The 17,094-nt window shown below is 32.8% G+C and overlaps 1 protein-coding gene across 1 annotated transcript; it reads left to right on the forward strand.

Annotated features, from left to right (window-relative positions):
* Positions 1-5,282: 5,282 nt before the first annotated feature.
* On the forward strand, positions 5,283-7,102 carry LOC149264434 (antimicrobial ginkbilobin-2-like protein). The gene is made up of 2 exons (XM_089398946.1): positions 5,283-5,388; positions 6,426-7,102. The coding sequence occupies exons 1-2, from the start codon at positions 5,283-5,285 to the stop codon at positions 7,100-7,102; spliced, it is 783 nt and encodes a 260-aa protein (XP_089255072.1).
* The last annotated feature ends 9,992 nt before the right edge of the window (positions 7,103-17,094 follow it).

The raw sequence follows: 17,094 nt of genomic DNA on the forward strand, positions 1-17,094 counted from the left end.
TATGTTCTTGTGTTATATATGAAATTATTGAATACTATCAAGCATCCATTTTCATTCCTTGACTGGCTAGTCATTCAGCCAAAGGAGCACCCGAGCACTGTGGGGGAATCCAACTAATGATATTTTTTATTGGAAGGACAGAACTTCCCTCTACCCTCCACACAGGCATAAATTCTAATATATTTGTGCCTATAATCTCTACCCTAAACCATTTTGATATGGGTGCTTATGCATCTATATAATCAATGAAAATGTTACCTTAGGAATCAGGTTCCCAGAATGACTGCTCATTGCATAACATGCCATGCCTACAAAGAGAAAATTCTGATGTTAGGTAGATTCATTTTCTGGTTAGAGAATCATTTCTAAATGAATAACAGACCCACTAATTTAGAAATTCTCTTTTCCAGTCTCAAGGGGGTCCCCTTGGTGTTGTATGCTACCAACAAACCCATAAATATGTAAAGAATCAAAGTTGATTGGCACATAGAAAGCTCAGTGTGAGCTATTTCCCCTAAGCAGTCAACAACAAGGATACTTTTTTTTCCTATATTAATGCTCGTTGAGATCATATGCCTCCAACAGTATAACAATGAGTGAAGAATGACAAAATTGAAAAGATATGTGCTTGAGGTGAATCTGAAATCAAAATAACTACATAACTACATAAAGATACTACAACTAAGAACCCTCACATAAAAACATGCTAACCCCTACTAGGAATAAAAAAATGGCAAGAACACAATGAGTGCCAAAAACAAAGATTTGAGGACTCAAAAATGTAGTTGGGTTGAAGAAACTCAGTTATGTCAAATCTGTTACAAAAATGGAAAAGGAATAGCTCTTCTTGATAACTCATATTTTTACCAACTAGGAATAAAAGGAATGCCAAGAACAAAAAGAATGACAAGAACAGTGATTTGAGGACACATAAATCTAGTTGGGTTAAAGAAACTATGTTATGTCAAAGCCTTTACCAAAAGAAATAAGAATAGATCTTCCCGAAATCCCATATTTTTACCAAGTATGAATAAAATGAACACCAGGAACAATCATTTGAGGACACAGAAAAATAGTTGGGTTAAAGAAATTGTGTTATGTCAAACCTGTTATAAAATTAGAAAGGAATAGCTCTTCCTGATAACTCATAAAAATAATCTAAGAATCAAATAAAGAAGTTTAAACCCTTCCAATAATGATTTTCAGATCCGAGATGTATTCAGCTACAATATATAGATAAAACGTTGATGGTTGTTTCTCATTGATTGCAAAGGCCAATTATTTTCCCTCTTTTCTAATACAGTTTTTTTAAATCAGAATTTGGTAGTTACTTTGTAGGTTGTTGCAGCCATGTCAAGAGTTTCTATTGCAGATCGTACAAGGAACAAGAGGAGGCGAGGGATGAGGGTTGCCCAACTGCGATCCTCTTCATCAGATGAGTATAGGGGGGGTGATGTGAATGAAAACAATGCACCCAGTAATGTTGTTGAAAAGGACACTGTGGTGGTAGATCATGTTATCCCAACATCAACCATAGAGTTGTAGTTACCAATCAAAGGAAATATCTTCCCAGGAGCATGTTATTGAGATGTGCAATAGAAACCAACCCTCTGTCTACTCACAGAGGCAATAAAAAAAAGAATCCCTTTGTTCTCACTAAAGGAAATTCAGGAGAAAATAATAGAAAGTAAAGATCAATTGAATTCAGTTTGAAACAACATTGGAAAGGAAAGGAAGTAGTAATTACTTATTTGGTAATTACTTGATGAAAGACAACAACATAAAGAAGGAAAACAGGTGAACATAAATCATAAGTAGTTACCAATAGAGGATACTAATAACCAATAAAAATATAAGATACAAAAATAATGCTTCAAGACAATTTATGTAAGGCCCAAAAGCTATGAATCAAGCAAAAATACTGCCATACCATGGATCTACAATTCTTGAGAAAACAAAAAAAATACCCATCTCATGCCTAACCAACTCCAAAAGCATCCTTCTAAGTAGAAGACTTGTATTGATTTCATCCAGTAGGCAGAATTATTACAAACCTTACAACATACTCAACTCCAGAGCTTTATATAACAGGCCACCAAAGAAAGCAATTACCACAACAACAAAAATAAAATGATCATTAACAACCATTTAGAACAAATTCTTGATTCATTCGAACGACAGTCTTGGTAATTAATCGGTGAAAGGAAACAACATAAAGAAGGAAAAGAAGTGAACATAAATCACAAGTAGTTACAAATAAAAGATACTAATAACCAATAATAATAAAAGATACACAAATAATGCTTCAAGACAATCTCTGCAAGGCCCTAGAGTTATCACTCAAGCATAAATATTACCATACCATGGATCTCTAGTTGTTGAGAAAACCAAAAAAATACCCATCTCATGGGTGGCCAACTCCAAAAGCATGTAAACAATTACCACAATAGCAAAAAGAAAATTTTCATTAGCAACCACGATAAAGAAATTACCACAATAGCAAAAAGAAAATGTTCATTAACAACCATTTAGAACAAATTATTGACTCAGCTGAATAACACAAATGCTCACTAAGAACCATTTAGAACAGATTCTTGACTTAGCTGAACGACAACCTTGGTAATTACTTGTTGAAAAGTAAAAACATAAAGAAGTAAAAGAAGTGAACATAAAACATAAGTAGTTAATAATAGAAGATACTAGTAACCAATAATAATAGAAGATACACAAATAAAGCTTCAAGACAATCTCTTAAGAGTTTATAATTGAACGATCTAAGCAAAGAAGTTAATCTGAAAAGATTCTTAAGTATTCCGTTAGGAGTGAAATCTCACGATATGAATATGAAGAAATTGTAAATAATCACTAATTAGTTAATGCATATTTTGACTTTGAATTTTTATAAAACAATTTATTTTGATTTTGAATTTTTATGAAACAAAAAAAAGGTTTAAGCTAAAAGAAAAAATTATAGAAACTTGTATGTGTAGGGATTCTAATAAATTAGAGGTTTAAATTTAAATATGTTTTAATTGCCAAAACCAAAAAATTATTTTAACTATGTTAAGAGTTTTTAAATGAACGATGTAAGTAACTAAGTTAAAGAGCCAAGATTTATAAGTATTCTGTTTGGAGTAAAATCACACAATATGAATATGAAGAAATTGTAAATAATAATGAGATTTTAGCTATGTTAAGAGTTTGTAAATGAACGATGTAAGTAACGAAGTTAAAGAGGCAAGATAAATAATGCTTCAAGACAATCTCTGCAAGGCCCCAGAGCTATGACTCAAGCATAAATACTACCATACCATGGATCTACAGTTGTTGAGAAAACCAAAGAAATACCCATCTCATGCCTGACCAACTGCAAAAGCATCCTTCTAAGTAGAAGACTTGTATTGATTTCATCCAATAGGCAAAAGCATTGCAAACCTTGCAACATACTCAACTTCAGAGCTTTATAGAACAGGCCATCAGAGAAAGCAATTACCACAGCAACAAAAAGAAAATGTTCATTAACAACCATTTAGAACAAATTATTGACTCAGCTGAATAACACAAATGCTCATTAAGAACCATTTGGAATAGATTCTTGACTCAACTAAACAACAATATTGGTAATTACTTGATGAAAGGCGACAACATAAAGAAGGAAAAGAAGTGATACTAATAACCAATACTAATAAAAGATACACAAATAATGCTTGAAGGAAATCTATGGAAGGCCCTAGAGCTATGACTCAAGAATAAATACTATGATACAATGAATTCACAGTTGTTGAGAAAACAAAAAAAATACCCGTCTCATGCCTGATCAAATCCAAAAGCATGTAAACAATTACCACAACAACAAAACGCAATTGTTCATTAACAACCACGACAAAGCAATTACCACAATAACAAAAAGAAAATGTTCATTGAAAACCATTTAGAATAGATTATTGACTCAACTGAATAATGCAAATGCTCATTAAGAACCATTTAGAACAGATTCTTGACTCAGTTGAATGACATTCTTGCAAAGACTTATGCAGAGTTAAATATTTACTGCAAAAATATTCTATTGCAAATAAAGCAAGAGAAAGCAACCATATTCCAACCTATATTCCAGTAATTCATAACCCCTACTCTGTTAAAAAAGACTTGGTCTGTTGGGCTTCGTTCTAGTGGTCGAGATGGGGCATCACCACGATAAAGACCCAGGTTTGAACATGAGCATATATTGAGACCCAATTGTTGTTAACCCCAAATTCATAACCCCTACCTCGACCAGTAATTCATAACCCCTACCTCGACCTAGTAGACCAACGAGACCTACACCTTCAATTTCAACCAACAGCTATTCCCAAACCATTTCATTACACGTCTCATACCGTGGTTGTGCAACCCCCACGGATGCCACCACTACATCAACGTGCAACCAACCCACAACAACATATATAATGTCGTGGCTAAACCTCTCTCTATCTCAGGCTCGGGATGACCTCTCATTCATTCAATCTCAGGTTGGGCGCTATAAATGAGCATAGAAGCTAGGCAGTTAGGAACCCTGAAGCCCTAGTCATGTTGCTACTCATAGGATGCTCTTAAACAAACTTTCGAGACTTAAATTTTCAATTGGCGGAATGCAAAAAACTCAATGGGCTCTTTCCGCACACCCCATTGAGTGCAAAATACACAATCCAAAACCCAACAAACTGAAAACCCGTAAATTAGCCTAAACCCAACAAACTAAAAACCCATAAATTAGCTAAAACCCACAAAACCCACATAGGTAAACACATACACAAGCATACACAAGCATAAAACAAAGGCACAATATTCCAATGGAGGCTAAATGTGTTAAAAAAACATAGTATTTCAAGCTGGTAGGACAGTGTCCTACATTTCTTCTCCATGCCACCTTTTTTCTCTATGCTAGAAAGCCACAGGAACCTCAGATGCTCCAAAAACAGTAGCTCAGACTGCAACAACCTGCAAGACAACATCAGAATGGTTAGATAGGGACCAAAAATGCAGATAAAATGTGAAATTGCAGTTCATAAATTGAACTACAAACCTGAAAATCCTTTCGGAGTGCGAAATGGCCATGTCCAACACTGAGCCGAGCTAAATTCGCCACTGGGATAAAGGCAGACGAATAACAAGCCCATACCACCAAACGAGGAAGAAAAAATAGGAAAAAAAACAAGAGGAAACACACGAAAACAACTGAACAACCTCCAACACGACCATCTCTACTGGTCCATAAACCACCACCCTCATCATCGACGACCGTAATGGCAGTGATTGCCATTGGAGCAGCAACATTCAACTACCCGGCGAAGAGAACAGAAAAGAACAGGTGCCAAACAAAAATGAACGCAATAATGAACAAGGCGCATGGTACTCACGCTAAACAAACCCTAAACCCCGCCTCCACCTGCTGAATCGGTACTCATACACGCTCAACAGGTCACTGCATGGAGGCATTACGTGTCGTATGAAGGTTGACGTGCCAGCGTGGCAGGAGGGCATGTTGACATGGAGGTGTTCGCCTAATGGCGTTCCTCCCCTATAGAAAATTTCTAAATATTAGTCTTCTAAAATATGGTACTTTTAAATTTTATCATCATCATCATTGTCATCATTATTTCTTTTATATATTAAAATTTTATCCCCGTTGTCATATTGTCATCATCATCATCGTTGTTGTCACTACTACTACTACCACCACGTCATCATCATCATCATCAATTAATAATAATATGAATATACTTTTGAACACTATTATTATAATCCATTGTCCACTCTTTATTACCTATATTAATATAGAAAAATCCTAAATATTTATATGTAAAATATTATATTTAAGATTTTATTCTAATCATCATTGTGGTCATGGTCATCATCATTATCATCATCATTTGAGTAGAATAATTTAGTGATAGGCCTAACCATTAAGGATCATATAATTAAGTTTTCGATGCACAACCAACTCGAACCCGAATGGATTCCTCGGGAAGCGAGGAATGGAATTACGTACGTCATGCTACTGTTTGTAATGGTGAACCCCATGAGATATCATTTTTCATATAAATACAAAATTTAAAATAATTAGGAATGAAAAAATTAATTTCTTTTTGTTATGCATTTTTTGCAATATCTTAATGATGCGTTAAATTTTGCACTATCTTAATGATGATGTGTTTAATTTTGTTTGTCTCCGCATCGTATCCTCCGGCTATAGCTATAAAACCCTTCCGTCTTCTCTGGGTAAATAATACCATTTAGAGTTTGCGTGCATCTGTCTCTAGTCTCTGCTACTCACTGCGGATATTTATTGGGAAGATAGATGGAAGGCATGAATAATATAGGATGGCGGTGGTGTACTTGGATGACGTTACTGCTGTTATTTAATGTAATTTCAATTTCAATTTCAGTTTCACCTTCAGTTGTGGATCATGGGGCGCAAATATCGGATTCCTATATTTACGGTCTGTGCAATGCGAACAAATACAGCAGTGGCAGTGGATACGAGAGGAATCTGAAGAGGCTATTGAAATCCCTGGTGAATGGCGCTGCCCCCAGTGGCGGATTAGCGACACATACATATGGCGGAGTCCAGGGGCTTGTGCAATGCAGGCCCGACGTCTCTCGCCATGAGTGCCAAAGCTGTGTCGCTGCAGCGTCAGAGAGGGCTTTTCAAGGCTGCCCCAACGCCATAAGCGCTCGTGTTCAGTTCGAATTCTGCTTCATTCGCTATGAGAATTACACTTTCGCCTCTGCTCTCGATACCAGCGTTGCCTATTCTCTTGAGAGTGCGAAGAGCAACAGTAATATTCATGGTTTCAATCACACTCTCGCCAATCTCATGGCAACTCTCGCACGGAAAGCTCCCTTACACGTCAATCGATTCGCCAACGGAGCACAAGTGGTGAAACATTCTTCTGTCACCGTTTATGGATTACAAATGTGCTTCACAACACTTGCAGCGCCCGACTGCCGTGCCTGTCTGATACAAGCGATTGGATTGTTGAATAAGTGCTGTTCTTCGCAGATGGGAGCTCAAATTTATCTGGGCAGTTGCTCTGTACGATTCGAGATATATCCCTTTTAGACCTCACATATGCTCTCACTTCACTGCCTTCATACGAAGGAATGCTCATCGAAATAAATACTGCCTTTTTCTTTAATATATTTTCTCCGCTATGTACTTTTATTCCCAAAAGCTATGCTCATCGAAGCTATGCCTGCATGTATTTTCTTTATTATATTATATTTTCACGCCTCTGTACTTTTTCTCTTCTCAAAATATACATGAAGATATGCCATACAAAATACATGAGAAATTAAAATTTTCCTCATATTAGTAGAGTTTGTTGTTACAGTTTTGTTTGGATTCGTTGTTCATTGTTTTAGCTAATTCTGGTTAGCTTTCAGACACTATATTTTTGGATTCCATTTAATTAGATTGTCATTTTACATATGTAATTAATTACTGACCAGGTAAATGTAAAAATAATGTAACCAGTAGCCAATATGAGCGTTACTGACCAGGTACATGTTAAAATAATGTAACCAGTAGCCAATATGAGCTCAACTTATCTTCCGATAATTTATGTCTGCCATAATTTCAACCTCTTGTCTTTGCAGGTAGCACACTTCATAAATTTAAAGATTATTAGTTTTTCGTAAGATGCTAAACATTTCTATTTTAATAATAAAAGTTTAGATTGATATGTAATACATAATTAAGATAGCGTACTCTATTTTAACATGTTTACATAAATTTTGTAAAGAGGTTTATCATGATCAGAGTTATGTTGAAAGAAGTTAGTTAAAAAAATTAATTGAAATTTTAGAATTTTGATTACACCAAACAAGGTTGGAAAAAATTGAGAAGATGATTGAAAAACATATACAACATTATACATCTTTTAACTATAGATCTAGTAAGTGCCTATATACATCTTTTAACTATAGATCTAATAAGTGCCGAAATGCATTTAAGTATAAAATATCTTAAAAGTTTAAATCTCTCACCACTGGATATATTTGTGGTTAAGATGGATATACTCTCTCTCTCTCTCTCTCTCTCTCTCTCTATATATATATATATATATCTATATATTTACATGAAGTGTAATTTTTCAATATTCAAAATGCATTTTTAATGTATAAATGGATACGGTCCCTTGAAAACCCCAATAAATCTTTGCTAGATTTTATGTTGGATATAGTGTTGTCATCGTTGTTGTCAGAGGGTAATTCAAAGATTGTTGAGTATGATAGTTCAATGACTTGAAAGACTACATTATTGATCACAACATAATGTTCATTGGTCATTTATTGAAGATATGATGTTCAAATGAATCCATAGATAGTATGGATGGATAGTTCTCTCCAAGAATAAAATTTATCTCACCCGAAAGCTCTTCACTAGCCAAATGCAATGGTTGTCAAGGATTTGAGTTTCAATGAAGTTGGGAAAAGTGTATTTTTGTAACCCTATCTTCATGATGGACCATGGAGATTTGGTTAATTTTAAAGTAACACCTTAGATAGCCCAAGAACAACCCAAGGGGGTCGGAAGGATTGTTACATTATACTTACTTTGTGAATTTGAAGTTGTATGCATGCTTGCTTGAGTTTCTTTGTAGAATTTTATGTTCTACTCTGTTGGGTATTCCAACCCTAATCCTAGGTATCTTTCATCCAAACAAATTCCAACAAATATTTGCTAGATTTTAGACAAAATTAACAAAATAATACTTTAAAAAGAATAATCGTCACATCATTGAGGTCCACTTATTGAGGTAAACACCATTTTAAATGTACGAATGCAACTATTTTAACCTATCTAAATGGAATGATAGATAAGAAAATGGAAGCAAGGAGAAAAAGAAACACGGATGCACAATCATGGAATCAATTAGTTGATATTTTTAACAACAATGTACACGTAACTTATTAGAAGAAATTTAGAATAGTAAAATTTTGAACCAATAAGTACTCAATATAGAAAGTAATGAAACTGAAACCACTAGTGAAAAATTACAAATCAATCCAGAAATTAGTTTAAGAACTTGTACTAATAGATCTCACAGATACATACAAAAATGAATTGTTTGAGAATGGTTAGGATTAAAGACACCATGCATGAGGAATGAAGCTTCATTAGTGGTCTTAAAAGGATTCTTTATATTATTAACCAAGATATATAGATTTACTAGCTTCCAATCCTTCATCTACAATAATTAAAAAAAAGATAAAAAGTTTTCAAAAGTTAGAAACAATATTAATGGTATCTAACAATCTTTAAAATATTTAAGCTATTTCTAATAAACCATAATTAAAAATGCACACACATAGATTAGGATAATCATACTTTTATGTGGAAACCCATACGAGAGAAAACCATGGAACAATTTTTCCTTTATATATGAATGTAGGCACCAACATGAAGGGGACACCAATTCCCAAATTTATAGGAACCAACGTGAACTGGTGATGCAAGAGAAACATAGTTAATTATCTTGTCATAAAAAAAACACCACCACACCTTTGTGCTCATGAGAGTTGGAATATTATTAAAAAAGTGCTTCATATTCCTGTATCCAAGGAGACCTATTCTACAGTGAACCCAACCTTATTATTCATAGCTGTTTTAGAGAAGAGGAAGTGTTTGATATCTTGAAAGCTACCTATGATGAACCTTGTGGGGGCCACTTTGCCGACAAAAGAATAACTAAAAATTCTCTGTGTTGGCTACTTTTTCCCTTGTTTAGGGGTGTGAAATAGTATGTTAAGCATTATGATAGTTGTCAATGAATGGGCCAACCTGGTCAAGCCGATGAGATTCTTTTGTGTCCTCAAGTCATGATTGAGCCCTTTGAAAAATGGGCCATTAACTTTGTGGGACCCATAGCCCCAACATCGTTAAATAAAAGACATATCTTGGTTTACACAAATTTTATAACAAAATGGGTAGAAGCTAGAGTTATTCCTTATGCTACTGAAAAAAATGTTGTTGATTTTCTATTTAATGAAATTTTTACTCGATTTGGTGTTCCAAGAGAAATTGTTACTGATAATGGACCTCAGTTTGTTTCTAATCTTCTAAAAATAATTATAGATCAATATAGGATTCAGCACACTAAATCTACACCGTATCATCCATAGGCAAATGAACAAGTAGAATCTACAAGCAAGGTTATTGATTCCATTCTTACCAAAACAATAAATATTCATAAAAAGATAGGGCAAATAGATTACCAAAAGAATTATGGGCTTACAAATCTACCTGGAGGAGCAACACAAGTGATACACCTTATGAGATGATATATGGGAAGCAAGTCCTGCTGCCAATCGACTTCCATATTAAAACCTTTACAACTGCAATCTAGTTGGGTTTGGATCTCTCAGAAGCACATCAGTGGCATCTTCTGTAGTTGAATGAACTTGATGAAAAAAGAAGGGATGTTGTTCAACAAACTATCTTAATGCAGCGACAATGTAGAAGATGGCATGATAGGTTGATCAAGAAAAATCAACTCGAGTTAGGTAATTGGGTAATCCTCTATGATTCCAAGTTTAAAAGTTTTAAGGGGAAACTTTTCACACGCTAGTTGGGGCCATATGAAGTAGTTAAATTTTTAGATAATGTAGCGGTGGAAATTAAAACCATTGATTGATGGGAAGCTATTTTATTAGTGAATGGGAATAGACTCAAAATATATTTTCAGTCCACCACTAAAGAGGATTTCATGCAATAGGAACAACAACAGTGAGGTTTGACGATGGTAGTTGGGGAATAATACCAGCCTATTGTGAGTAAGTCAAACATGAAAGTTGAAAAAACAAATTTATGAGCTTGAGGTTTTAAATAGATGTATGGACACTTGGAATGTAGCATTAAGAACCAGGAATGGAGAATTGTTAACAACAATGGCTAAGTTGAAGAAATCAATGACAAAATGGACATTCCATGTGGCCCATCTGTGAACTCGTGCTAGGAAAATTGAAAAACATATGAGGAATACTAGAACAAAGAAGGATAAAGCAGAAGATTTGGGAATCAACATCCAAATCCAGCAATGAGGAGGACAAGTTTTTCAAATTTTGTTTTTTATAGAGGTTAATGGTTGTGTGAGGACACATAATAAGATGAGGTTGGGGGAATGTTTGCTACCATAATTTTCCTATTTTTCACCTAAATCTCCCTACCTTAGCCTCTGTTTTACAACCTAAATAAGATGTCTATGCAAGTATTTTTATTTTCTTTAATAATTCTTTGGGTAATATTTTCACGAATTCTAGATTAAAGTGGCTATGGTATAGGAAGACACTAAGAAATCATGCACCCCTCCTTATTCCTGCACTGAATATGGAAGACCGTTGGTTCGACAGTCTCATTGGGAGACGGTCCTAGTTGTTAAGGAAGAAAGGAGTGTATTCACTCCTAAGGACATGTTGCTATTTTCCTTCAAATGACTTGTAGCATTGGAGGGTTCCTAATGTTAGAGATTAGTTTCCAACAAATCCATCTTTTTTTATATGTTTGGTACAACCGAGAGCCGATGTAATTTGTATAAATGTCAAGATAAATTAGGATGGAAAATGGCGATATTGTGAACAATTTTGGTGTTTATATTTTCAAAAATTTTGTGCCACCATGACCTCTCTCAAGCTAGAATTGTCACTATACATTATGTATGAAGCAAAGACTTTTGTTGTTTAATAAAATAGGTCTAATGCCATATCAATGGATTCGTGTATTTTATTTCCTATGAGTACCACTTTGTCCTTATAGATTAATCTTGTTCTTTAAATAGGGAAATGAGTTGGTTGTCTAGAGCTGAGTCAACCAAGCTCATTCTCCCTCTATCTATTATATTGTGTGGTGAGTAAATCATGTGATAAATATTTTTGTGTGAAGGTTGGCTTGTAAGAGTTGCACATGTTTGGATAATCTCTTGTGTGTTTTCTTTCGAAGACAGTGATAAAGTTTCATATATGTAACTTTATGTTGTCATGTTTATGCTTGGCGTTTTCTTTTGAGCAGAGCTTCCTTTTTTATTGAAAAATTCTTTCGTTTATTGTAAACCAAAGTAAGGGTTTGAATCTAGAACTACTCTTTTGATTTCAAAGTCATCTCTTTAGTTTAGATCTACTCTGTGGTGCACATATATTCCTTGAGACAAGATCTACAGAGGGGTTATTTCAGTCTTGCTAGGCAATTGATAAGTTTATTGTTTAAATTGTTTTGTTTCAAACAGGCAAGGAAAAACCCTTGTTCTAGTACTTGTAGCTATTTGGAAGCTTCATTATGCAGGTAAAGTTATTCTTGGTTGAGGACCTCTTGATTTAATATTTCACTATATTACCCGGGGCCTATTGAACGTAATTTTTCCTTTCGTTATTTGGAAATGATAAGTGGAGGAACAAAATATTGTCATATTTAACTAAACTAGAGTCATCAGTTGAGTTATATTTATAAAGTTATACGCACAAAAGTCGATTTTGGACATAGTGTTAAACTAGAACAAGATAAATATATTTATGAGGTGATTCTCCTATCTATGCTTAGGAGTTCAATATTTCATTCAATGATTGGCGAAGCCTTGAAGTTCATGCATTGAGGGTGTGATGAGTTTAAGAGTTTCGCCTTAATTCAAGCAAGGTTTATTTTCACAGTTGTTGAGTTTAGACTTGCTACACTATATCATTTTTCAGTACATGAATAGGGTGTTTTTCTTCAGTACAGGAACAAAGTGTTATTTATTTTACTACTATAGGAAGAGAGTGCAAGTATTGTTCTTTTCTACCCAATGTAGGAACATAGTGCAGGAACTATTTTTCCACTTCCAGTATAGGAAATGATTGCAGGAATAGATTTATTTTAAAAGTATTTATGTTTCAAAATGTTTGGGCTTGCATGGTTTGAAAAGAATCTTGGATTTTTTTTCTCTTGAGTTATTTCTTTTGGGTCTCTGGTTGTTATTTTTCTTAGTGAAAATTTAGTCTCTTTACTGATTTGGTGTCATTGTGTTAATAGTAGAAAAACATAATTTCAAGGTCTTCTTTACATGTATGTTTTATTGCACCTTAATGATTCAGTTGCTGCGATAAACATAGCGATTACAGAAGTGAACCAGAATCCTTGGCATTTCCTGTGCTACACCTCGAAGCTTACAAAGCCCTAGATTGATAATTAAGTGTTGAGTAACTGAAATTCAATACTATGCCCAAGTATAACATATATATATATATATATATATATATATATATATATATATATATATATATATATATATATATAAGTAAATAAAATGTTTCAATCTCAACTACATATATATTATATAAAATAAGTAAATATAAAAAATAAATTCTTAACATTTCATTAGTTTGTGACTTAGAATCAACAATGATCCATCGTAAGTCTGGATAAAAGACAAGAGGAATCAAATCTCTCAAGGTGCATTTTGTTTTCAAATTTTGCACTTGGAAATAGGTTTGCAACTTGAGAGATTTGATCCGTGTAGGTGCTTTGTAGATCTAGAGTTATGATGGATCTATATTGGTCATATCAATCGTAGTTGTCTTTATTTCATAAATAGATTTTCATATTGAGACATTATATTGGTCATATTAATCGTACTTGTCTTTATCTCATAAATATATTTTCATCTTGAGACATTTGATCCCTCTCACTGCTCGATAGATTTGGAGTTAAGATGGAACTATACTAGTCATAGTCATTGTAGTTGTCTTTGTCATCATCATCGATGATGTCATCTTCATCGTCAGCATCGTTGTCATCATCATCATCATCATCAAGAAATAATGCTATAATTACTTTTTGAATATTATGATGATCTATTTTACAAAATTTATTTTTCTACCCAATATAATGTATTTGTCACTCATCATCATCATCATAGAATAATAATATAAATATTTTTTAAATATTGTAATAACAATATATTTATTTTTCCATCCATAATAATTAATTTTGATTCTTTATTTTTGCGTCAAGTCGAGCTCTCGAGCCCATTATGGAAGACATGTTCTAAGGTTATGTTATGTAAACATTTTGACTTGGTAAAATTACATACCAATAAAATAAAAATAAAATACAATTAAAACATATGTAAAAAATAGAAAAATAAAATTAATAATTATAATTCACAATGAGAGGTGCTCATGGAAGAAATGTTGTAAGGTTATGTTATGTGATGTTATGTAAACATTTTGACTGGGTCAAATTACGTAGTAACAAAAATAAAAATAAAATACAATTTAAAAAATATAAAATATAAAATAAAATTAATAATTATAATTATTAATTAAAATATTTTGACTACATGAAATTATATTAAAAAGGAATTAATAATTATAATTATCACTTATTAATAATTAAACCAGCTTAGATCCATCTTAATTCCATATCTACCAAGCTTAGAGAGGAATCAAATCTCTTGAGTTGCAAACCTCTTCTAGAGTAAAAAGAGATTTGATACCTCTCAACATAGTAAATCCAAAATTAAAATAAATTTAAATTGATTATATCCACAATAATCACTTTTGAATTCTTTATTTTTCTCACTATACTAATATAGTATAGAAATGCTAAATATTCATATAAAAATTCAATAATTTACAGATTCCAGGCTTATAAGCCTTTCATAAAATATCCCACATGTTCATGAGTGGACCAAAACAACAATTCATTTCAGTAAAAGAATTTATTGCTGGTCTAACGATTTTGGAACATAATTAAGTTTTAGACGCACAACCAACTCGAACCCGTACGGATTCCTTGGGAGATTTGCAATTAAATAAATTTAATTTCTTATTGATATCAATATAGTTTTGACATGTGTTTTGTTATATATTTTTTAATTTTTTACAATATCTTAATGATATGTTATATTTTGTTACATTTTAATCATACGATATAGAATTATTTTGGAAAAAAAGGTAGCTTATGGATTGAAAGCTATAATAAAAGAGATAAATGTGAAGATGGATTTATAGGGATATCATTTAAATAAAGATCATCTTGTTACCCTCAATGTCATTGTAGATGAATGTTCCAATAATAAAATTGATCTCTATATTGCTTCATTGACTTTAGAAAATGTTTTAACATCATTCTTAGGACAAAATTAAGGAAGGTGGAGAAGAGTTAATGGTTCCTACTGCATTAAGGGTTACTCTCATAAGGATGTATTCTAGGTGTTTCTGCCAACATAGGACCATAGGACCATTAAGGGTTCATCAAATGAAATTAAATGTAGTATCAGATTCAATTGATGGTGCTCCTTATTCCCTACCATTTTCTACTTATACATTAATAAGATAGAAGAGTGTTTGGTAGATGTAGGTTGTGTTTGTATTATTCTCATTGGTATAGCCATAACTCATCTCCTTTACACTAGCAATATTGTTTTGTTGGTGAGGAGCCATTAAGATTTTTTCAAGCAACTAAGATCCCTCCAAGGATTTATCTCCGAGATGGATATGACTCTTAATACTAGCAAAATGAAGTTCATGATACCTAAATCCAAAAATATCACATAGTATACTTGCATATATGAAAAAACTACTTGCGTGAGGTTACTTCATACATATATCTTCAATATTCATCACAAGCTCAATTAGATTTATATCAATGATAAAAGGATAAATGGAGGAAAAAAACCTTGCTACAGGTTTGAAAACAGTTGTAAGTTGGTAGATCTTTAGATATGCGATTAAGGAAAAGAAAAAATCCTCATTGAGACATGTGTCCCTCCTTTTTATTTATATGAATGTGAGGCTTTGTGTTACACTATCTCCATAGAGTCATGGATGAGGAAGAAACCAGTCCGAAAGTAGTTAATAACCTACAATATCGAGATTAAAGGAAATGATCCATAACTGGACCTCTTAATTGAAGAAATACTTCCAACCATTAAAAACATGGTTATGACTAGGCATCTTATGTATAAGAAGTTATACAAATGGAAGCCAAAAGGTTTCTACAATTGCTTCTAATTCTGGCCAAAACAATTACCATTAGCTCCAATTTAGGATGACACAAGGCATCTACTCTTGTCCAAACCATTGGGAAACAATGGAGGATATCATTTTGCAAAATATGGATAATATTAAGGATATTATCATGTCAAATTTCGAGAATAACTTGTGTGTCAATAAATATTTATAGCAAAAAAGAAACTAATATATTATAATTAGGTGATCAACCACATTGTTGAAAATAAAAATAAAAAAATATATATATTTTTTCTAATGTTAAGAAGAGAATGAATATTTTAAGATAAGAACAAATTTTCATGATATTCATAGTGAAAGTAGGTGTTGGTAAATTCCCAAAAATCCATGGGATGAAGAGCCTATCACCTTTGTGGTGCTAACGGGGTAAAAGGAGAAAATCTCTCTCTTAGATTGGCATTGTCATCATCTCTATGACTCTATAGGTATAAGTACATAATTACCATCATCGTTATCATCATCATAAAAACGAGTAATACTATAATTCTTTTTCTAAATAACCTCTTAATTTATCTTCCCTTCCTAAGGTCTGGTAGGTCATATATGTATTACTACATTATCATCACCATCATCATCATCATAAAATAATATTTATCTAAATATTATAATAATATATTACCTTCTCTTAACCTTTTAAGCTCTAGTGGACCATATAGGTCAAGGTTGTCATTTTCATGATCATTGTTATCATCATCAAGTATACAATAACTTTTTTCTAATATTATACAATCTATTTTCCACTCCTTGTTTTCTACATATACTAATGTATAAAAAATCTAAATATTAATATTCTAAACTATTGTGTCATAGAAATTTAAAGTCATTGTCATAGTTTCCATCATCATCACCATCAATTAATAATACAATAAAAATTTATCTAATATTATAATATTATATTGTCCACGGTTCCCACACATCCATCAAAAAATATTCATAAGTCATCAAAAATATGCAACATAAATAGTTTATATTAAGTTATATAAGTTATATAATTTAGTCCAAAATGGGCCGACATATTGACTGGGTCAACAAGTGTCAAATACCAAACAT

Source organism: Pinus tabuliformis, chromosome 6, assembly GCF_031772625.1.
Source record: "Pinus tabuliformis cultivar Carrire ecotype Pingquan chromosome 6, CPIR1, whole genome shotgun sequence".
In the NCBI taxonomy this organism is placed as follows: Eukaryota; Viridiplantae; Streptophyta; class Pinopsida; order Pinales; family Pinaceae; genus Pinus; species Pinus tabuliformis.

Excerpts from the sequence above, each read along its gene's own strand:
- LOC149264434 (XM_089398946.1), top strand. The coding sequence starts at position 5,283 with ATGGCAGTGATTGCCATTGGAGCAGCAACATTCAACTACCCGGCGAAG. Across the intron at positions 5,389-6,425 it reads AATAATGAACAAGGCGCATG|TTTCACCTTCAGTTGTGGAT; the intron begins GTACTCACGCTA and ends TTTCAATTTCAG.